Raw genomic sequence first — 22,980 nt, 5'->3', positions numbered from 1 at the left:
ACTACAGAGCGTATTTACATAGATACAAGTTAGGAATGCAGTTAACACATTAAAATATTAAAGAACTAAGATATAGGCACTGAAAGTCCACAGTACATTATCCACATCTGTACAGAGAGTTCAGGAGGCTGATGGCTTGGGAGAAAAAGCTGTTTCCCACTCTGAACGTAAGGGCGTGAGTGCTATGTTCTTCCTGACAGATGACAGGAGGGAGAACAGTTTGCATGTGGGATGTGCGTGGAGGCTTTCACAATGTTTATTGCTTTCTGCCTGCATCGAGTGTAATAGATGTCCTTCATGCTAGGAAGAGGTGCCCTAATGGTCTTTTCCACTGACTTCACTATCCTTTGCAGGGTCTTGCCATCCGAGGTGGTACTACTTCCAAACCAGGTAGTGATACAGTTGCACAGGATGCTCTCAATACATCCTTTGTAGAATATAGAGAGGATGGAGGGTGGGAGATGGACTTTCCTTATGTCATAACACAACAGTAGAACAAAAATTCACCAGTGTTTTATTTAATAGTTCAAGAAAGCTGTTCAGTAAAGTCAAATAGTGATGAAAACACCATTCCAGGTCTTAAAGACGTGTTTGAATACGCATGCATAATGCTTACAAGCAGGAAACAGCATTAATTTTCTCATTCACAGCTCTCTCTACACTTCAAATGAGACATTCAATTCTGCAACAACTGGAAAACAAAAATTCTATAATTTATCTTCAAAAGCGAAAGAGGGTGGAGGGAAACCAGTTTTAGGTGTGAAGATATGCTACTATCTCCAACAAGACTTCCACAGGGATTACCTTAGATGCCCACCTACAAGACCTTGTGCCTAAGAAGTGGAGGAGGTGGATGTTAAGTCTGCAATCTCTCCATTCCTTCCCTCAGGGAAATAACCTCCTTAAAGGGCACTTTTTTGCCATACTCATTCAGTTGCAGCAAGTAAGAATTTTGGTCGATGTACACCGATAACATACTTCAATACCCAGTCTACCTAACCTCCTTGCTGAACCTTGATCAAAGTCAGACCTGGATGAATTAGATAATTCACAACCTGCTAAGGGTGAGAACAAAGGCATTTAAAGCCAGGGATTAGGACCTTTATAAAAAGTCCAGGCATGACTTTACATCTCTGAAGCAAAGTGGCAATTCCAGAGGAAGCTCGAGACAGATACATGACAGCTATGGCAGGGAGAGCAGGCAAAGTAAGGGCGAACACCATAGATGGCTGTAATGCTTCATTAACCAATGAGTTGAATACCTATGCCCGCTTTGAGAAGAACCACAGTGCCTACTAGAATCTTTGAAAACGATGAGGTCCCGGTGATATCTATCTGAGGGCAACATCAGAACATCATTCAAGAGGGTGAACCCTTGCAAGGCATCAAGCCCTGATGGCATACCTGGCAGGAAACTGAAAATCTGCGCCAACTCGCCGAAGTGTTCATGGACATTTTCAACCTCTCATTGCTGCAGTCAGAGGCTCCCAACTGCTTCAAAAAGGCATCAATCATTCCGGTACCTAAGAAGAGTAGTTTGAGCTGCCACAACACCTGCACTAACCTCTACTGTGATTAAATACATTGAGAGGCTGGTCATGGCCAGAATTTACAAGTACCTAAGCAAAGATCTGGACCCACTGCAATATGTCCAGCATCACAATCGCTCCATGGCAGATGCATTATTGCTGGTTCTCCACTCAGCTCTGGATCACCTCAAAATTAGCAATTCATACATACAGCTGCTCTTCATTGACTACAGTTCAGCCTTCAAATCCGTTATTCCTTCAGTGCTAGTCAGGAAGTTACAAACTCTAGGCCTCTATAGCCCTCTCTGCAACTAGATCCTTTACTTTCTCATCAGAAGACCACAATCAGTACAAATTGAAATCAAATTGTGGCCAGGCACTATTCCAATGGTATCTATAAGTTTGCTGATAACACCACAGTTGTTAGCAGAATCACAAACGGCAATGAGGAAGCGTCCAGGAGGGAGATAGATCAGCTCTGTGAGTGGTGTCACAGCAACAACCTTGTGCTCAACGTTAGAAAAACAAAGGAGATGTTTGTGGACATCTGAGGGAAGTTAGGGGAACACAATCCAGACCTCAGAGGGATCAGTAATGGAGAGGGTCAAGAATTTCAAGTTCCTGGGTGTCAACATCTCCGAGGATTTGTCCTGGGGTTTCCATGTTGATGCAATCACAAAGAAGGCTCCTGACAGCTATACTTTGTGAGGTTTCTGAGGAGATTCAGTACATCACCAAAAACTCACGAAAACTTCTACAGGGGAGAGCATTCTGGCTGGTTGCTTCACTATAGAGTCGCCAACTCTCAGGACAAGAGGGTTAACTTGGCCTGCGACATCAAAGGCTCCAGACCTCACTCCATCGAGGACATGCACATGAGGCAGTGTCTACCAGCCAAGCTCTCTCTTGAACCAGTGATCTGAGAGTCTAATGTTATACACAAGATTCCAGTCATGAAACAAGTAGTGAGCACAAGAAGCGTTGCTCTTAAGAAAGGCAAAAAGCAACTCTGGCATATGACCACATATTGGGGGTGTTTGCATCCAATACTGCTGTTCCATTGGGATTTATAAAAGAAAATTCACGCTTCTGAGTACCTATTATCTTAATCGATCTGATGTTATAGCAGTATATTTCATGAACATATATAAACAGCCTCTCCATGCTTCCAAAGAATGATGTTATTAATTGAATCGTGTTTTACAGTAACAGAACCCATCTGTGAGGCAAGCATTTTAATTTTTACATAGCTAATTTATCCTCCTCTTAATTTATTGCTTTAATTTCAAAAATTATAATTCTCTTGATGACATCATAAGAAATTTTACTGAATTTATTCCATTTCTTCTGTGGTTCATTACTAACTTGAAGCACAATGATTTTAAAGTCTGTGAAATCACCTCATGTGACACGTGCAGTAAAGTGGCTTAATCAGATGAATATGACAGATCAAACAGAAAGGGCTCAATGATTAATCTATTTCTCAATATCAATACCAATTTCCTCTTTTTAAAACAGCATTATTATTAAATCATTGAAATTCATGGAAAGTTGACAACCATTAGTTAAAACTCTGTCCAACTTTTACTTTGCATATTACAGCACATTGAATGATCAGCTAACTACTTATATAAAAATATGATGATGCTTCTGCATTTAGTCAGTGATTCTTGACGTCGAGGAGTTTCTCTGGGCAGAAATTAATGAACTATATTTGCATTCAAGACACAGCTGAAAGGAATGATGAGGCTTTGCAAGGACCTCAAAAGATTGTAATGCTAAGATCACAACTGGTGTCATGCCCCCGCAAGTACAGAAATTGGAGGCCTGTGAAACAGAGAAAGTAATATTTACATTTCTGGAACTAATTTAAGGAAGTCAACCTGCACAAGTGAATTAGGTTGCATCTTAATAGAGTTGGGACCAATAACCTTGCAGGGACATTTACCTCATAACATTTGGGAGGATTCAAGTAAATTTAATACAGGATGGGAATTTGACACTGGCTTCAGAAGAGAGGGCAACATTAAATCCAAAAATAAAAGTTAAGTGAAGTTGGAAAGCAGTTGAAAGGGAAGCCTAGTGGTTGTTAATAACACATTGTTAATCCAATAAAGCCAAGCAACTGAGAACATGGAAGGAAAATTACAGTGTTCTCTCCACTGAAACATGGCTTAAAGATGGGCAGAAATAATAGCTCAACATTCCTAGTTACAGATGTTTTTTAAATGAGATAGGAATGTTTTTAATAAAGCACTTTAGATATATATGTTAAAGGCAGGGACAATTGCAACATTTAAAAGACATTTAGACATGCACATAGTTAGGAGAGCCTTGGATGGATATGAGTCAAATGCAAACAAATGGGTCTACTGTGGACAATTTGGGCCAAAGGGCCCGTTTCCATGCTGTAGAACTCTACGAATTTATAACTGAGGAGCTAACAGAATTAGTAGACAAGGCACATTAGAAGTTTGCTTTACTATCTTAGACAATAAATTTAAAGACCAAGAAATCATGCCAGGAATGGATGAAAGGTTACTTGGACCAAAATTTGAATGCACACACAGGATGAGACAAACAGCGGTCCAAATACCAACAACTGCCTCCAAGACATGTTCTTTCACTGTCGTCGGTCCAAATCATGGAAATCCTACCCAATACAACTGTGGGAAAATCTTCACCAAATGAGCTGCAGTGGTTAACAATCACATCAATCAGGTTGAGCAAAATACTGGCTTCACATTTTCCATAAATTAATAAAAAGCTAATAAAAGTTGTACATATTATAAAGTATTCGTCATGTCAGATACATCTTTAACTTGATGCTACATACATCATAATGAGTCCAGAGCTGGAGGCCTGGTGAGCTAATTCGAAAAACACTGGAGAAAAACTGATCCTTATCAAAGAACTCTGGGATATTGATGTCTTCAGCCAGAGATGGAAATTGTTTCGTGATATCTGCAATATCCTGTGTTCAAAAATTTAAAAAATTGTTATCAGCTATTTCTTCGATACCCAATTAGCCAGAATCTAATTTGGGGAAAAAAAACCAATGTAATATTAACAAAATAAACAAAATTATTAGTACTTTTACTAATTTACATCCCAAATCTGGAAGCAAACATTTAAAATCAAAAATCAATTATTTTATAATATTGCCATCAATTACAGTTAAATGCTTCAGCTATTTTAAAGCACATGTAACCTATGCAATTTTGAGTTTAAAAGAACACTGGGAAAACTATTAAGTTTTTATAACACCTCTAAACTAGCAAAGCACCTGCTAAAATAGTGAAAAGTATAGTGACATTTCCTACATGCTTGAAAGCTAATATTGCTCATTAGAATTACACATCATACCAAATTTGTGGGCTCTGTTAGGAATTTCATACTGTTACGAGTCCAGAGGACCCCAAAACCCAGCAGCAATAGACATGGACCATGACAAAGGGTTACTTAAACAAAAGTTTCTTTTAATTATCTTTGAACATGAAAATAGAATCAAACTTTAATTTATCTCTATTGACTCACTTAACCCCCTTCTAATTCTAAGCACATGTGTGTGTGAGTTCAGCAAAGTTCTTTGGTTCACAGTCCAATCTCTGGTTGCAGGCAGTGCTTATACTGTGCACAGAAGTTAACATTAATAAAGTTCACCAGGCTTTGGTCTTGCTGACTAAACTTGCCCCTTTCAGGCTTCTCCAGATGATGACCTCTTTCTTTCAGGTCAGCACAGAGTTCCTTTCTGTTTCTCCTATTCCAAAGGAAATACCGGACAATCAGTCCTCTATTTTGATCAGGCCGTCTTCCAAAGCTTGCCAGCTTGTCCCTCTGGAACTGAAGTCTGTGTTTCTCCTCTCTCTCTCACCCCTTCCAACTCTCAGAGCAACCTATTTTTTTCTGCTCTGTCTGAAAAGATCACATGACCTTCCAGACTGTAAGTGCTCTTTTCCAGACAAAGCTGCTACTGCCCGTTGTTACATTTGTTGCCTTTTTCAAATAACAGTCCCTCATGAGTCTGAGCCCTCTTGCAAAAGCTCCTGCAAAAATTCTGTGTTTTAAAGTGCTTGTGTGACCTGCTCTAACAAACCTTTCCCAATTTATCTCCCAAACATCTCTATATACTCTGTCACAATACTGTAAGAGCATGCAAGTCTTTGTTTCAAGAGCATTTGGTATTGACCTGGATATTTTACCCCACCTGCTAATGGGTCAATGTAAAAATAGGGTAAAATGCATGTGGGGAGGGGGGATTCTGCATTGCATCATCAGAGAGCATTACATTGAAGAACACTGCATTCAAATGATATTTGGTTCCTTACAGGAGACCAACAAGACAGAGCATCAAGAGTCCCTTTTATTATTCAGTTCCTAATCTTCATACAAAACAGGATAAACAATCAGAATACTGAATATAAGTTGCTAAGTTGTCTTTCATCAGTTCCCAAAGAATGCATGATGTAATCTTTAAATAAGCGCGATTTGAAAAAATAAAATGCAAATATTTACGCTCAGCAGAAAACAACATATCCATCAATATACAAAAATGTAAAATGCTACAATGAGGCATACAATTAGAAAAATAAAAAAATACTTTCTGTGCTCCTGTTCTAAGGTAATGCAACTTTTTAAAAAATATAACACAAAAAGATGGAAATTAAGTTGGCTCATTTCCATGGAGAGAAACAGCACTTTAATGACTTTCATCCGAATGAACAGAAACTCAGTTTCTTACTGAACACAAAGCATTTTCTAATATTTCTATTTCAAATTTCCAATAAATTGAATATCTTCTATCAAAAATTAAAAATCAAACAAAGTGGGGATGCTGGTGAAGATACAGTTGGAAACCCAGGAAATACATATTTCTAACTGTAATTGCTCTCTTGGTCATATCTTGAAACTAGCTTGAAGAGTAAAAATTGAGCATCTTTCCAAAAAGATAAATGATGATTTATCATATACTGGGATTAAGGCAAACTGCATGACTACAGGGAAAACTTGGTTGCTTCCTTAATAAAAGTGCTGAAAAGATGAGAAATATTCTTTTTAATATTTTATTTTTCATTTTCCGTAAATAAATTCATACAATCTTTAAACTTTTATACACGCCAAATATATTAAATATCTGCAAAATTCCCCCCCCCCCCCCACAAATACAAAAATACAACTTCACCTATTGACAGAGCTCTCATTTTTCATAATTATTTTTCAGGGAGATCACATCGTTACATACATCGAAGGGTTAAATTTATAATTCGATCCCTACATAATCCAAGTACAGTTGCCATATCTTAAATGAATGTGCCATATTTATTTTTTAAATTGTAAGTAATTTTCTCCATTGAGTGGGACTTGGGACTTCCAGGCTTTGGCTCAACAGACTTCGGTGAAAGCAGGCGAGGAGAAAGGTAAGCTTTATTATTTGCCTTTCTTATTAAGTTTAATATAAATTTCAGAGTCATGCCTATGGGGTTAGTGCTCTGTTCTGGGTGTCAGATGTTGAAACCATGGGTGACTGTCACCCTCCCCAATGGCCACATTTGCACCAGGTGCACAGAGATGAAGCTCCTTTAGGACCAAATTAGGAAGATGGAACTGCAGCTTGATGACCTGCGGCTCATTAAGGAGAGTGAAGAGGTAATTGATAGGAGGTACATGGGTACCTGAGTGATAGGGCAATGGATAGGAAAGATAAAATAGGAAAAGTTCAGATAGGCAGTGAAATTAAAAGGGCAGAAGGAGGAGAAAGGGATCAGAGAGTATGGTATTATACATGAAGACACAGAGTATAAGAAATAAAATGGATGAGCTTGAGGCTCAACTGCATATTAGAGTGTATCATTTTATAGGAATAACAGAGACATGGCTGCAGGAGGACCAGGATTAGTAAATTAATATTCCAGGGTATATGTCCTAGTGAAAGGACAGACAGATGGGTAGAGGGGGTAAGGTGACTCTGTTGGTGAGGAATGATTTTCAGTCCCTTGACAGGAGTGACATAAAAGCAGGTGGAGTAGAGTTTGTTTGGATAGAGTTGAGAAATTGCAAGGGCAAGAGGACCATAATGGGAGTCAATTTAAAGGTCCCCAAATAGTAGTTCGGATATAGGAGGCAAAATAAATCAGGAGTTAAGATTGGCATGTCAGAATGGAAATTATACAGTTGTTATGGAGGATTTCAACATACAGGTAGACTGGGAAAATCTTGCTGGTGCAGGACTGCAAGAAAGTGAGTTTATAGATTGTGTCTGGCATACATTCTTAGAGCAGTTCATGATGGACCCCACCAGGGGAAGGCAATTCTGAATTTGGTGTTGTGTAATGATGCAATTTGATAAGGGACCTTGAAATAGGGAAACCATGAGATAACAGTGACCGTAATACAGTAAGTTTTAATACTCAATTTGAAAGGGAGAAGAAAAAGTCAGAAATATCAGTATTACAGTTGAATAAAGGGGATTATGCCGCCATGAGGGAGGAGCTCGCTGAAATTCAATGGAAGGATTCCCTGGCTAGGGAGAACAGTGGAACAAAAATGGCAAGTATTTCTGGAAAATTTTCAAAAGATTTAGGACCATTTCATTCCAAAGAGGAAGAAAGGCAAGCAAAGGAAAACATGGCTGACAAAGGAAGTCAAGAACAGTATCAAGACCAAGGAGAGGAAGGATAATATATCAAAGAGGAGTGGGAAGCTGGAGGATCAGAAAACCTTCAAAGAACAACAAAAGATAACTAAGAAAGCGATACGGGAGGACTAACCAATAACATAAAAGGGGATAATAAAAGTTTCTTTAGGGATGTAAAGAGGAAAAAAATTAGTTAGGACCAAAATTGAGCCCTTACAAACAGAAATGGGCAAAATTATTATGGGAAGCAAGGAAATGGCTGACGAGTTTAACAGATACTTTGGATCTGTCTTCACCAGGGAAGATACAGATAAAGGTCAGGTAGGGGGCAGAGTTCCTGCAGTATTGAAGGAATCGATAGAAATTCCAACAGTAATGGAGGAATTGATGGAAATCCAGAATTGGAATAGGTCTTGAGTAAATTGAATGGACTGAAGGCTGATAAGTCCCCAGGCCCTGATGGACTGCATCCCAGGGTGCTTAGGAAGGTTGCTCTTGAAATTGTGGACACATTGGTTGACATTTCCCAATGTTCTATAGATTCAGGAGAGGTCCCTGTGGATTGGAGGGTGGCTCATGTTGTGCCGCTTTTTAAGAAGGGAGGGAGAGAGAAAACAGGTAATTATAGAACGGTTAGCCTGACGTCAGTAGTGGGGAAGATGTTAGAATCTATTATAAAAGAAGAAACAACATGATCTTCATTACGTCAGCATGGATTTCTGAAGGGAAAATCATGCTTGACTAAGTTTCTGAAATTTCTTTTGAGGAAATGACGAGGAGGATTGGTATGGGAAAGCCAGTGGATATGGTGTACTTGGACTTTCAGAAGGCTTTTGATAAAGTTCTGCACAGAAGATTAGCAAGCAAAATCAGAGAGCATGGTATTGGGGGTAGGGTGCTGACATAGATAGAAAATTGGTTGACAGACAGGAAACAAAGAGTTGGGATGAATGGATCACTTTCAGGATAGCAGGATGAGACAATTGGGGTCCCACAGGGCTCGGTGCTGGGCCCTCAGTTGATTATTATATGTATTAATGATTTAGTTAAGGGGATTGTAAATAACATTAGCAAATTTTCAGATGGCACAAAACTGGGTGACAGTGTGAGGGGGATGTCAGGAAAATGCAGGGGCATTTAGACAGGTTAAGTGAAAGGGCAGATGCATGGAAGATGCAGTTTAATGCAGATAAATATGAGGTTATCCACTTTGATGGCAGGAACATGAAGGTAGATTATTATTTAAATGGAGTCAAGTTAGGGAGTGGGGAAGTGCAACATGATCTAGGAGTACTTGTACATCAGTCACTAAAAGCTAGCATGCAGGTTCAACAAGCTGTGAAAAAGGCAAATGGCATGTTGGCCTTCATAAAAAGGGGAATAGAGTATAGGAGCAAAGAGGTCCTTCTGCAGTTGTACAGGGCCCTGATGAGACCACACCTGGAGTATTGTGTCCAGTCCTGGTCTCCTAATTTGAGGAAGGACATTCTCGCTATTGAGGAAGTGCAACATAGATTCACAAGGTTAGTTCCCGGGATGGCGGGATTGACGTATGCTAAAAGGTTGGATAAACCGGGGTTGCATACGTTGGAATTTAGAAGGATGAGGGAAGATATGATTGAGATGAAAGATTATTAAGGGATTGGACAAGAGATTTCATGTTTTCGATGTTGGGGGAGACTAGGACTAGAGGCCATAGTTTAAGAATACAGGGAAGGCCCTTTAGGACAGAGATGAGAAAAAATGTTTTTAATCAGAGAGTTGGTGGTCTGTGGAAAGCTTTGCCACAGGTTCTCTTGATAAGTTCAAGAGGGAGTTAGATAAGGTTCTTGTAGACAGTGGAATTAAGGATTATGGGGAGAAGGTAGGGACAGGGTACTGATAGTGGAAGATCAACCATGATCTAAATGAATGCTGGCTTGATGGGCCAAATGGCCTACTCCAGCACCTATTTTCTATTGTCACCCAAGTACGACTCCCACCTCTCTCTCAACCTTTGTAGGCCCAGCTTAACACTTTTAGCTTGGAGAACAAACTACATCCTAGTTATAAATTTAGGTGCATTTCCCAGCCTTCGCTTCACTTCCACTTCATTACTTGAAGTCAGAACCATTGTGGGACTCCATTTTTCTCGCAAGAAGAACCTTAATTGAAGAAAGCAGTGGAAGGTTTTATTCAAGTCACATTTTTCAAAGGACTTAAGTAACTCCTTGTAACAATCTTCAATATGCCCAATTCCTTTTTCACACCAGGTATTTAGAATTTTACGGCCAAAATTCATGGGCAATAATTCATTCTGGCACAATGGTGCTTTTTCTCCAATACATTCATTGATCTCATGCCAAATTTTAAATCATATGTATTAAAATGGCATTATCCATTTATTAATTTAAACATTCCATTTGTAAATAAAATCCTTCGCTGCCCTTTCCCTCACTGTATGTAATTCTATTTGGATCCATGAGGGAGAGCTTTCCTCTTCAAAAAAAGGATGAAAGGAACCTTGCCTGCTAGATATTTTTTTTTAATCCAGCAGTCTTAATTAATTGCCCCAATTTATATTCACATGTGAATTTCTCCATGGAGATTCTAGGCAATTTATTATTCCAAAGTAATTGTCTTACATGACTATTGAGTATCTTTAAAAAATTCCGAGGCAAGAGAATAGGCAATGACTAAAAGAGGTATTGCAGTCTCGGCATTACTTTCATTTTCACACAATTAACCCTCAAAGTAACATGCAAATTTTTCCATCTTTATAGATCGTCTTCTATCTTTCCAAGCATAGGGCGATAAGCAAGTCTTTATGCATCTTCTGTTATTATCTAACATTATTCCTAAATATTTAATTCCTTCCAATTTCTATTTAAACTGACTTCCTTTTTGCTATCTTTCATAATCAAAATCTGTTAATGGCATAATTTCACTTTTTTCCAAATTAATTATGTCACTCTCCCATATTTCTCTAGTGTGTTCTGCAGTTTGGCCAAAGACTCATCAGGGTCTGATAAGTATAACAGCACATCACTTACAAACAAACTGATTTCATGATCTTCCTGGTCAACTTTGAATCCCTTCACATCGAGATCCTTCCTTATTGTCTCTTCTAATAGTTCAATTGCCAAAACAATGAGACCTGGTGACAGTGGGCACCCTGCCTATTGGATCTACTTTAAAAAAAATCTGACCATTAGTTATAATTTTGGCCTGTGGATTATGATAAAAAGGTTTTTATCCAATTAATAAATATTCAGCCCATTCTAAACTTTTCTAATACTTTGATAAAAGTGGCTATTCTGCATCCAAAGATACGGTTATACTCAGGTTCACTTTAAAACCTAGCCAGATGAATTATATTGAATAATATGCTCAAATGATTCAGTGTGTCTTTTTTATTTTAAAAACAAAGCCTACCTGATCTGGATTTATCTATTTAGGTAAATATTGCCATAGTCTTTTACCTTAGCATTTAGCCAGAATCTTGTAATCTGTATTTAATAAAGAAATAGATCAATATGACAGTTTTAATGGATCTCTCTTTTTCGGTAGCACCGTGATAATCGCTGTTTGAGAAGGACTGAGGGAGAGCGAGTGTCCGCTGCCTTGTTTACCACATCCATAATAAGAGACAAAGAATCTTTGAATTGTCTATAATTCCCCCAGTGATTTATTTGCCTGTAATGTATTCAAAACTTTTTCCAATCTCTTCTTTGGGAAAGGGGGCATCCAATTCCATCTGATCTTTTTTCCCCAATTCAATCAATGAGAGAAATTCATCTATCTCCCTAAAGTTATCTAGCAATTCTGACTTATAGTTTTGTATAATATTGTTTAAAAGTGTCATTGATTTCTTTTAGATTATATGCTAATTTATCAGGCTCTGTTTGGATTGCATTGATCATCCTTGATGTCTCTTCCGCCTCTAATTGCACGACAGAATTTTATATGCTCTAACTCCAAATTCATAATATTTCTGCTTGATTTTAAAATAGTTCTTTCTATTTTATATGTTTGCAAAGTATTATATTTCAATTTTTTTATTTTGCAAGTTGTTGTATTTATCTTTCGAACCCTATCTCTTGAACTCTTTTCCAGCTGTTATTTCTTTCTCCAGACCATAAACCTCTGCCACGTGTTCCTTCATTTTTTTTTTAAGGATGTGAAATTATCTGTCCCCTTAAATAAGGCTTGGCAGAGGGGCAATTCATTTCACAAAACAATTCTATTTGTCCCCATATAAAATTACAGAAATCCATCCTTCTCAACAGTGTAGAATTAAGATGCCATCTATAAACACTCTCTTGTTTCTCTGGCATCAGTATCATGAGGGTCAGCAGAGCAGATAGCAATCTAGTCAGGTATTCCATTTCTACCACTGTTCTCCAATTGTGCATATATTTTTAAAAAAAAATCAATTTTCATACAAGAGTCATGAACCTTTTGAGTAGTATTAATAATATCTCGCCCTGGAGTGTGACTGTCTCCAAACATCTATCAAATTTGAATCCTTCATATAAGATAAAGTAACTTTCACAGGTTTTGCTTTTGTCACAGTCTTTGCTGATTTATCAAGGATGGGGTTCAAGCAGAAATTAAAATCACCCCCAACCAATTCCACTGCAAAAAGGATTCATCATCAAAATTCAAAGCATAAATATTCAGAAGCATCCAGGAATCTGCATATATTCAGCAATGTGCCATTACAAATTTTCCCTCTGAATCAATGTATTGTATATTTTTAATTAAAACTGCCACCACTCTTGCTTTAGAACTGAAATTTGATGAAATGACTTGTCCCACCCAGTCTCTTTTTAATTTATAATGTTCCAATTTTGTAAAGTGCATTTCCTATAGGAAATGATGTCCACTTTAATTTTATCAAGTGTGCCAAGACTAGGGGGGCGTGGCAAGATGGCGTAGGGAACAGACGTGTCTTCCAGACCTCTCCTGACTCTGATTTATTGTTTTGTCTTTAAGTGCCCGTTAAAGTTCTTTTAAAAATTTATAAATAATAAGGTGTTGGATTAGTGCCTAATGGTTTATATGCAAAAAATGAGGTAAAAGAAAATATCAACAGACTGTTAAAAAACTACATTTTCCGAAATTGTCTGAGCCTACTTGTTTACAAGAAGCCAGGACTCAACGTAGAATGGATCCAGAGGAGGACGTGCAGAGTTTGGCATTGAAGCTTCATTTTAAGCCGGTGAGGCTCTCTGAAGGTCGCACTAAACAGCTTTCAGAACAAGGGGCTGGATGGGTGCCAGTGTTTCGCACGGTGGCCACTGCAGATGTTGTTGCTGAGGCTTTGACAGTTGAATCAGCTGGGGCGCCAGCAGCTGGAGAGTAAAAGAGTTGTCATTCGACTGCTATAGTGGTGGCGCTGCAAAATGCATCTCCAATTACAACGGTTTTTCCAGACATCGATTCAGTGAAGATGATTAAAGAGATTTGGCTTAAAGATAACCCTGATCTTCAGTCTCCTGGCATTGCTGGGGGGACTTTGAGAGGGATTTTTTTACGAAGTCAAACTGCTAGAAAAGATACTAAATTAAGGGAAGGGACAGAAGATCCCGTGGTCTCTAAGGAACAGCAAGACCCCATTATGCCTGAATCTACTTCTGTTGAAATGTCTGTTAAGGATCTTGAAGATAAGATATATTCTGTATCGAGTCACTTAGCTAATTTTGTGAACCTGTTTATTTCCAAGATTAATGCGATGGCGGAAGTCATTAATGGAGCTTTTAAGCTTGAAACCATTGAAAGATTTGAAATGTGTGATCAAAGTTTAGTCGATGCACAGGATCAACTGCAAGATGAAAATAGAATAATTGAAACATTGCAGATCCAAAATAAAAATTTAGCAAAAAAGGTTGATTATTTGGAGAATCAATCTAGACGGAACAACGTGAAAATTGTTGGTTTGCCAGAAAGCATAGAAGGACCAGATCCAAGAAAATTTTTTACTGAATGGATCCACGAGTGTTAGGACAGGATAAATTCCCTGAAGGTTTAATACTGGAACGTGCTTATAGAGTTTTAGGAAGAAAATCTTTTTCAGGACAGAATCCAAGATCTGTTTTGATCCGTTGTTTAAACTATTGTGACAGAGAGACAATTTTACGTACGGCTATTAGAAATGCCCAGCAAAATAGATCTCCTTTGATGGTTCAGAATAATCCTGTTTTCTTCTATCAAGATTTGAGTCAAGAAATTATGTTTCCACGACGCGAATTTAATTCTGTGAAAGAACGGTTGTGGAAAAAAAGACATAAGGGAACATTCAGGTATTCTGCAGTACTGAAGATTTTTTAGGATGGAATTAGCCAAAGTTCTTTGACAATCCTAAAGAGGTTATGGACTTTGCTCAGTCTCTACCAATCATGCAGTTTCAGGAACGATGTAGTCCTTCAAGGTCTCCAAAGAGAGTAGAGATGTAAGGTGGGATCCAGTTTTTTTAAAAGAAATGGAAGCAATGGTGACCGAAGTGGTAATGTTGATTTAAAAAAATCTTTTATTTTTTTTTGAGAAGAGTTTATATAGTTTAAATAATGATGATAGTTTAATGAAATGGGAGTTGGGAGAGGGAACTGGGTGGGCACTAGTTTCCAGAAGTCATCAGCTACCTGTGAGTTATCTCACACCCAATATTTTGGGGGAGTTACCGCTTTGGGCGGTTTAAACAGGAGGAGGTAGTTGTGGCCTCCGACCTGTTTTTTTTTTCTTTTTAATTTTTGGGTTAAGAAGTGAAGGTTTTTTTATTATTTTTTTTTAAATAAATAATTTTTTTTTTAAACTCTTTTTGTTTTCTGATTGTAATTGAGAGGGAATTAGGAGGGTTTTTTCTCTCTCCTTTTTTTTCTCTTTTTTTGGGGGGGGGGTTTCTCTTTTTTCCTTTCTTTTTTAAGAGGATGATGTCACAGAAGATAATAAGTCAAAAATTGAGGATGTTGAATTAGATGAAGAGGAAGATGAGGGGAAAGGTGATAAGAAGAAAAAGAAGAAAATTAAGTACAAATACATTGAGGGAGAAGAGTTTAATAAAATTAAGTTAATTTCGATAGAGAATTTTGAAGATGTTATAAATGAAGAATATGAAGAATTTTATAAGAGTTTGAACTTTTTTCTTTTTTTTCTTTTTTTATATAAGGGGAGGGGAAGGGAATAAAAAGTTTATCTGATTGTTTTTCTAAGGGATGTTTTTGTTCTCTCGATGAATTATAAAGGAAACTTGGTATTAATGGAAATTCTGTATTTATGTATTTTTAATTATGATTTTTTTTCAATAACAGATATGTGGTTGATATATGATTTTAATATTTGAACTTAGTTTTAAAGTGGATTTCATTTGTTAAATACATGTATTATGTTTGATTTAAATATATGTTTAAGGGTATTATTTTAGTATTGATATTTTTTTTGTTGTTAGTAATTTTTTTGTTGTTAAGTTTTATCCTTTTTTTGTAAGTGGGTTTTTTTATATTTTATTTACAATATTGTTAATTAATTCTTCACTCTTTATTTTGGGGGGAGGGTTGGACTAATTTTAAATTAGATGATTAATGTTGTGTTATAATTATTGGGGGGGTTAATTTGTGTAGTTTAATGATGTAGTATTCTAATTTTTATTATCTTATTTTTTATTATTTCTTTAAATGTAATTTTTATTTTATTCATGTCATAAAATTTTAAATAAAGTTTAAAAAAAAAGTGTGCCAAGACTATCTTCTTCTTTAATGGGTCTATTTAAACTGTTAACATTATAACTAATACACTTTAACACTACACTCAATCAGATTTACACATATCTAGCTCTGCCATATGACCCTTCAGCTTATTCCTAAAGTAGTGATTTTTCCCTTTTAAAAAGCACGTGCAATGCCCCTGCACTGACAGTGACTTAAACAAGAAACTCCAGAAGACCTTGAAAAAAGTCCGCGGTACTATCTAAAAGAATGCCCCTCCCCTTAACTTCAGCACCCTTTTGTAAAAACTCTCCTTCTCCGGTGCCCTAAGATTGGGGTATCCACCCTTCTACTATTTTACTAAGTATTCACCCACTACCGAGCTCTTATACATTTTGATACTACTTTAATTAACTAAAAAAAAGATTCAAAATATAACTCTCTTTTTACTTTTACCCTGGTTTTTAAATTCACAGTTCACTTTTTCTTATTATTATTTTTCTTTCTGCAATCTGTTCAAAGGTACCCTTTATAGTCCTTGTATACATGTCTCTACCTCCTTTAGAGGTAGACAGAATTTTCGAGGTCTCTCTGACACATCGATCCTCAGCGTCTCCAGGAAGAGCATTAAGTACTTTGTGTTCAGAGTTCGAAGTTGTCGTTTGATGCTATCAAATTCCTTTCTGTTTAACCAAGTTAAAACTAAGGTCGAAAAAACAGCACTTTTCCACCCGCCAACTCGACTGGGCCATTATTTTCCCTGGCATATTCAAATGTTGCTCTTAGTATTGCCTCCCAATCCTGATAACTCAAACCTTACAGGACTGGTTGTGGTCTTTGATCATCTGGTCTTCTGAAACTGAGTCTCCAGTGGGCTCTCTCAATAAGCAAGTTTTCTTTGAATCTTCCTGTTCCCAACACTTGTGGAATCCATTCCTCAAAGAACCCCACCGGGTCATACCCTTCAGTCCCTTCTTTTAGTCTGATGATTATGGACAATATTCTTTCTGCTGAAATTCTCCATATGATCGATTTTATCCAGCAGCAGTTATTTATCCATGTCATTGCATTTTCTTCCAGGGCCTTCAGTTTTTCCTGAGCCATTGTCAGGTCATTTTCGAGCTGATCCACCCAAATTGTCAGGTTTTCAAGCCCTAGTTTTTTGAGTCTTATTTTATTCCCTGTTATTTTCTATTTTTAGAATGCAAAATCTTTAGTCTGGTAACTTTGAATCGTCTTTTCAATCACTCTTCATGGAGAGCTCTTCTAACCCATTTCTGACTAGATCCTTCCAGTTGAGAAATATTCGAAAACCACCACCTCATTTTCACCAGTTTCACTTTTATAAAAAGTCCTACCTTGATGCTCAATCAGAAAGGTGCTTGACTTAGTGCTGTTTAGCTTTTTTTGATTTACAACATGCGAGACTATCAGTGGGATCTTCAGTACCTATCTGCTGAGTCCCACAAACAAGGACCGCTCACTGTGCAGGATCTACAAGCTTTGAATGGATTCCAATTGACCTTGTGGAATCAGCTGAGGTTCTTCCAGGTAGCAGCAGCCCAGTGTCTTGATTTCTATCGGATTGTAGAGCTCCTCTTCTGGGAACGGAATCTCATCGCAAACACTCGGGAACATGACCAGCTGCCACTCACCTTGTGGGGAGTTTGGTTGGTGAAAGTGTGATGACAGGGAAAAAACGTGCACATTAAAGAGCATTGCTCGCTCAGCAGGGCAAGTCTGCAACTATCTACAGTGCTCCCCTGCGGGGTCCATCTGTCCAGTCTTATTTATTTGAAATTCGTTTTATTTCCTTGATTTTTTTTTTGCTGGTTGATTGAGTTTCTGTTCAATTGGATTCCAGACAATGGGAATTTTAGTGTAGTTAGATATTACAACTTGTTGCAAATTTAGCAAAGGTGATATCAGTTCCCAATGCATAATTTGGAACAAAAAAACAAAAAGCACCAATGTTTAAGCTGATAACATTGCAATAATAGTAGGTTAACTTCAGATGCCCACGTTTAACTAAAATACAAGAGCAAAGCTTTAGGGATTGCAGACTGAAAAAATTTGACTCTTTCTCCGCACCCCCCCCCCCCAAATCACTCACCTTACGTGGGTCTTCTCCTAATGATCGCAAATAATATTTTTCTTCCTGAAAAAACAATTTCTACATTAGTTACATGGCTATTCAGCTCATAAATTGTATAGATTATGACACTCATTAATGATTCATGCATTCAATATTATTTAAAAGTTCTGGGATAAACTGCTCTGGAGTCTTGCTCTGCAGAATTTTCAGAAATTAAAAACATAGGCTTATGTATGGAGAAAGTGAGCACAAAATTAGTCCCCAGTACAGTGCACCAACTTTGTTTCAACAATAACTTCAAGTTTAATGCAACAGTAAAAATAAAGATATTATTCAGATGATTTTTCCAAGGAAAACAATGCACAACAAATTTCAAGATACCTAAAAATTAATACCAATGAGAGAAATATGCCATTGCATATTTATGAATTTTGCCTACATCAATATATCACTGAGATTAAGTTTAGGAACTTGCAGGTGGGAAGAAATATTTGTACATAAGACAGTTGTTGCCTAATTACTTCTAATTAGATATTTGTTCAGATCTTGCAATTTTTCAATTTTAAATCTCAATTTATAATCTTGTAATTTGTAAACTGGAGTACCCTTATTCACCCTTTCACATGCTCTTGTTCACCTCAAGCATTTAAAATGAGGCAGGAGAAACAAAAGCAGATAACATTCCTGCCTCCACTTGCTGCTGCAAGTTCTCTTACAAGAATCAAAATGGTATAGGAGAACAAGCCCTTTGGCCAACAAGTCAATACCGACTCTCAGCCACCATTCCCACAGATATCCGGTTTACAATTTTTGTTCTCCCACATTCTAATCAACTCCCACTCAATTCTACTCAGAAGAGCAAATCCCTCTGTCTCCAGAGGAAACCCAGGGGTAAAGTGCAAACAACATTGAGACAATGCCAAAGAAGAGTAATCAAGAACAAATGCAAATAATGGGGTACACTGCAGTACACAAAAGTGCTGAAAAAAAAAACTTAGCAGGTCACATAGTAAAAGGTAAAAGACAATCTGGCCTGAGCCGTTTGTCAGGAAACTAAAATATCAGGCTGATTTCCTGAAAGGATGGGGAGAGGGGTGTTAGCACAGGATAAAAGGCAAGAGGTGGAGGCAGGTGAGAGAATACAAGAAAAAAGTTGAGAAATGATAAGGAAAGAGGGGAGAGGGGCATGAAAGGTAGCTCTCTGATAGAAGAAAAGGAACAGGGTGAGATCTGGAGGAAGGGACACAGGGAAATAAGGAAAGAGAGCACTTGGGAAGTGGATTCATGAAATTGAAGTCAATAATGCTACCAACGGCCAGGATTGAACCCAGATTTCTGGCATTGTGAGCCATGGTTCCATTAGCTGTACACTGTGCTCAGATTGGGTTCTGATGGAAAACAGATGAAATGCCCTCAAAGTATATTGCTCATGATTTCTAGTCTCCATTCCCACACCAGATTAAACCAATGTGAATCACCTGATGGAAAATGAGAAATAACAAATACATTAGATAGCTAAATCGGATTCAAGAACTCTGAAGTATCAGTCAAAATGACGCATCTTCAGTTAAAATATTTAATAAAGAATACAAATCCTACTTGTCACACAGCACAGAAGTGAAATATAGATTGCGGCATATCAAGCTGAATGAAAGACTGCTGTTCCACAGTGAAGATATGTTGGACTTCATATGCATGTGCTTCCAGTTGTGCTGTAGTCTCTGCATTCTAGTCTCTGCATTCATCATTAAGCATTGCAGTGAAGGTGCCTGTATCCACAATGTACCTGATCATCAAATTTTAAACAAGGGAGGAGTAACCCCACTCTTGTTGGGGAAAAAACTTTTCTTTTTAAATGCTTCATTTATTTTAATATTTTAATTACTTGTTTATTATTTTGTTTTTAAGTTTCATTCTTTTTAAAAACATTGTTTTTATATGCATCTGGCTGTCACAGTGGGACCTAAAAATATGGTGCCCAAGGCCTTCTATCACTGCTTAACCTCGCAGGGTTAGAGAGTGGTCTCATCTCAGCCATTTATTTGATTCTACATGCATCAGCAGATGTGGATCATGGGGGAAACAAATTTGGCATTTAGACCAGGTTGACAAGGATCTGGCCCATTAAAAACAAATGAAAATACATTTCCAATTTAATAAAGGTAGAACTATTCCTTAAAGTCCTAAATTAGGGACGGTTAATTACGATGGCATTAGACAGGAACTCTCAAAAGTTGATTGGGAGTGGCTGTTAGGTAGTAAAGAGACATCTGGCAAGAGAGACGCTTTTAAAGTGAGATAGAAAGTGTTCAAGGTCAGTATGATCCTGTTGTTAGAATAAAGTCAAAGCTGGCAAGACTAGGGAACCTTGGCTGATGAAAGATATCAAAGATCTAGTCACGAAAAAGGTGAGACATATATGGGCAGCTGAGAGTCCTCCAAAAGTATAAAGCGATGTAGGAGGAGCAAAGGATCAGTGCAAAGTCACTAGCAATAGGCAGTCTTGAAAGACAACTTCTTGTCTGTAGTTCCTGACTAGTTCAGGGAAGGGATATCCTGCAGCATATCAACATTACAACAGAGGTGGTGTTGGAAGTCTTGAAATGCATAGAAGGATATACCCCAAGACCTGACCAGATATATCATTGAGTAGCATTGCAATCTCTTTGCTATTGCCATGACCATAACTGCAGACCGTGTAGATACTATATTCCACTGCCAATTCTTGTGTCTGAAAAATAAAGTGTTCTGAAAAACTAATGGAAATTATAGGTTAAAAAAAAAATGAGGCGGGCATTTGGATAACACACTAATATCTGGCACAGTTGATGTATGTCTTTTAGTTGATCGGGTGTTTTTATCTTAAAATCACCATAAAATAATTCTGTGCACTTCAGTAATGCAAATATCATACATTATGACTTCATAAACCTTTGGTTTCTCTGGATGTAAACTGCAAAAGCTGCTTTGACCAGATGGAAATTTATTTGCAATTGTTTTGCTAATTTTATGCCAACTTTCCTCCTCTGTTACCAATACTTTTCAACTATGTTAATGTTAGCTTATCACCAAAGAAAGAAAATACCTGAAGGACTCAAATCATGATCACATACAAGGCTAGCGATCAATTTTGCTGAGTAACAGGATTAGATTGGACTGATCATCAAGTACAATGGTCAGGACTGACATGGCGAGTCAAAGGTGCTGATTCAGTGTTCGAGGATTCTAAGATACAAATTTATTTTCTAATAAAAGCATTGATTGCTACAATATACAATTTATTTTAGTGCATTTCTTAAAGGCTGCATTAATACCTCAGATATGAAATATTCTTCATGAGTTGCCTCAGCTGCACGCTTCACGAAAACATCAAATGGTAATGTTCTGCAAGCAAAAATAAAATACAAACTAGATTATAAAATGGACAAAATGGGAACATCAAATAAAATAGCTTGCCCTCACGTGGATTAAAAAAAAACCTGAAGATTTGCTAATTTGTGCATCCATTCCTGTTCAGCTGGGAAAATGAAGCTGGCTTCTGGAAATTATGGAGTCAAAAATATTGACTAACCCACCAATCTTTTTTTTTAAATCGTGACTTTTCTATACTTTGAGGGGAAACCACAGTCAATGACTCCTCAGTTTTAACCTAGTTTCAAGCTTTGTGATTTATATTTGCTTTCCTTTTTTCTGGTTAGCTCAAGTAGACTAGGTCAACATGACCAGCAAACTTTTCATGCTGATAAAGATGGTCTTATTATCTTAGTCTTAGATTTTTTTTTAAACATATAATAAAAGCATCAGCTCCAAGCATGCCCAAATGGCCAAGGGCATAAATAGACGACAACTAATCATCCTTGTGCCTGTTCCACCATTCGAAAGATCACATTTGATCTTTTATTTCAGTGCTGCTTCATGCACTAACCCCTCACGCAACATTCATTGAATATTGCAAAAATGCATCAATCGGTCTTGAATATACTGCACTCAATAACATCCTCTTAAACAATGGTTTGAGATTTGCTACCCTCTAGATGAAAATTCTTCTTATTTCAGATCTGAACAACCAACCTTTTATTTTGAGAGTGTTATTCCAACTAGTAATTTTTAGATCGCAGTATCCCTACATCCCAGCCCTCACAATTGTATTCAAATCATCCTGCAGAAAGAGGCTAACACACAACTTGCCTTCCAATTTGTAATGTTAACTTTGTGATACTTACAACATTTAAAGAGTGTTCTGTTTTTCTACCAAAGTGGATATCCGCACAAATTTCTACATTATATGACAACTTTTTATTTAATCTGAATACACAATCCCAAAGTCTCTCTGCAGCTTTCCTTGGTCAGAATACTACCATTATTTTTTTTTAAAAAAAGCAGCAAATATAGGCACTTGGTTGCCTCATCTATTGATAAAGATTATGAACTTCAGCAATGACCCCAACTATCATGGCCTCCAAACCAATTACCCATTTTTCCCTCTTTCCTGTCCCATAACTAATCTTCATTTCAATATATCAAACCCATCGATTCCCCCATTTTTAATCTGCTCATCACACCTCAAATATTTCTGATTTGATTTTCAGCTTCAAGCATCAATATTAAAATTGATATTTCATTAGATCTCCTTTTCTTGATTAATTCAATCACTGACATGGACAGCAGCAATCTGTTCAGCAGTGTAAAGATAACAATCATATCAGAACTCTTACCAATTTTTACTGATCCACCTTAGAAAGCATCTTGCTCAAATGCATCACAACCTGGTATGGGAACTACTTTGCGCAAGATGCCAAGAAACTGCAGAGACTTATGAATGCCACTCAGGCCATCACAGAAATGAACCTACCCTTCTCTCAGCAAAGCAGATGACATTTATCACAGCCCTCTCCTTCTTTCCATCAGGCAGAAGACATGTGCTTGAAAAGACAAACTTTCAGATTTAAGATAATTTCTTTCCTGGTGTTGCAAGATACTTAAATGAACCTTTTATTGGTAAAAGATTATGCCCTTGCACTGTTTTTATCTATATCTTGC

At 37.3% G+C, this 22,980-nt stretch overlaps 1 protein-coding gene across 3 annotated transcripts in view; it reads right to left on the bottom strand.

Moving 5' to 3' along the window:
* tyw5 (tRNA-yW synthesizing protein 5) overlaps positions 1-22,980 on the bottom strand; it is a 45,449-nt gene that overhangs the window by 6,765 nt on the left and 15,704 nt on the right. For 2 of the 3 annotated variants that reach the window (XM_069934532.1, XM_069934533.1), the window contains exons 3-5: positions 21,255-21,324; positions 17,959-18,003; positions 4,366-4,503 (exon numbers count right to left, since the gene is read on the bottom strand). In XM_069934532.1, coding sequence (XP_069790633.1) covers positions 4,366-4,503; positions 17,959-18,003; positions 21,255-21,324 — 253 coding nt within the window. The remainder of the gene's footprint in view (positions 1-4,365; positions 4,504-17,958; positions 18,004-21,254; positions 21,325-22,980) is intronic. The other variant, XM_069934534.1, reaches the window with a different exon arrangement.

Source organism: Narcine bancroftii, chromosome 4 (assembly GCF_036971445.1).
Source record: "Narcine bancroftii isolate sNarBan1 chromosome 4, sNarBan1.hap1, whole genome shotgun sequence".
In the NCBI taxonomy this organism is placed as follows: Eukaryota; Metazoa; Chordata; class Chondrichthyes; order Torpediniformes; family Narcinidae; genus Narcine; species Narcine bancroftii.
This window is presented reverse-complemented; position numbering and strand designations above follow the sequence as displayed.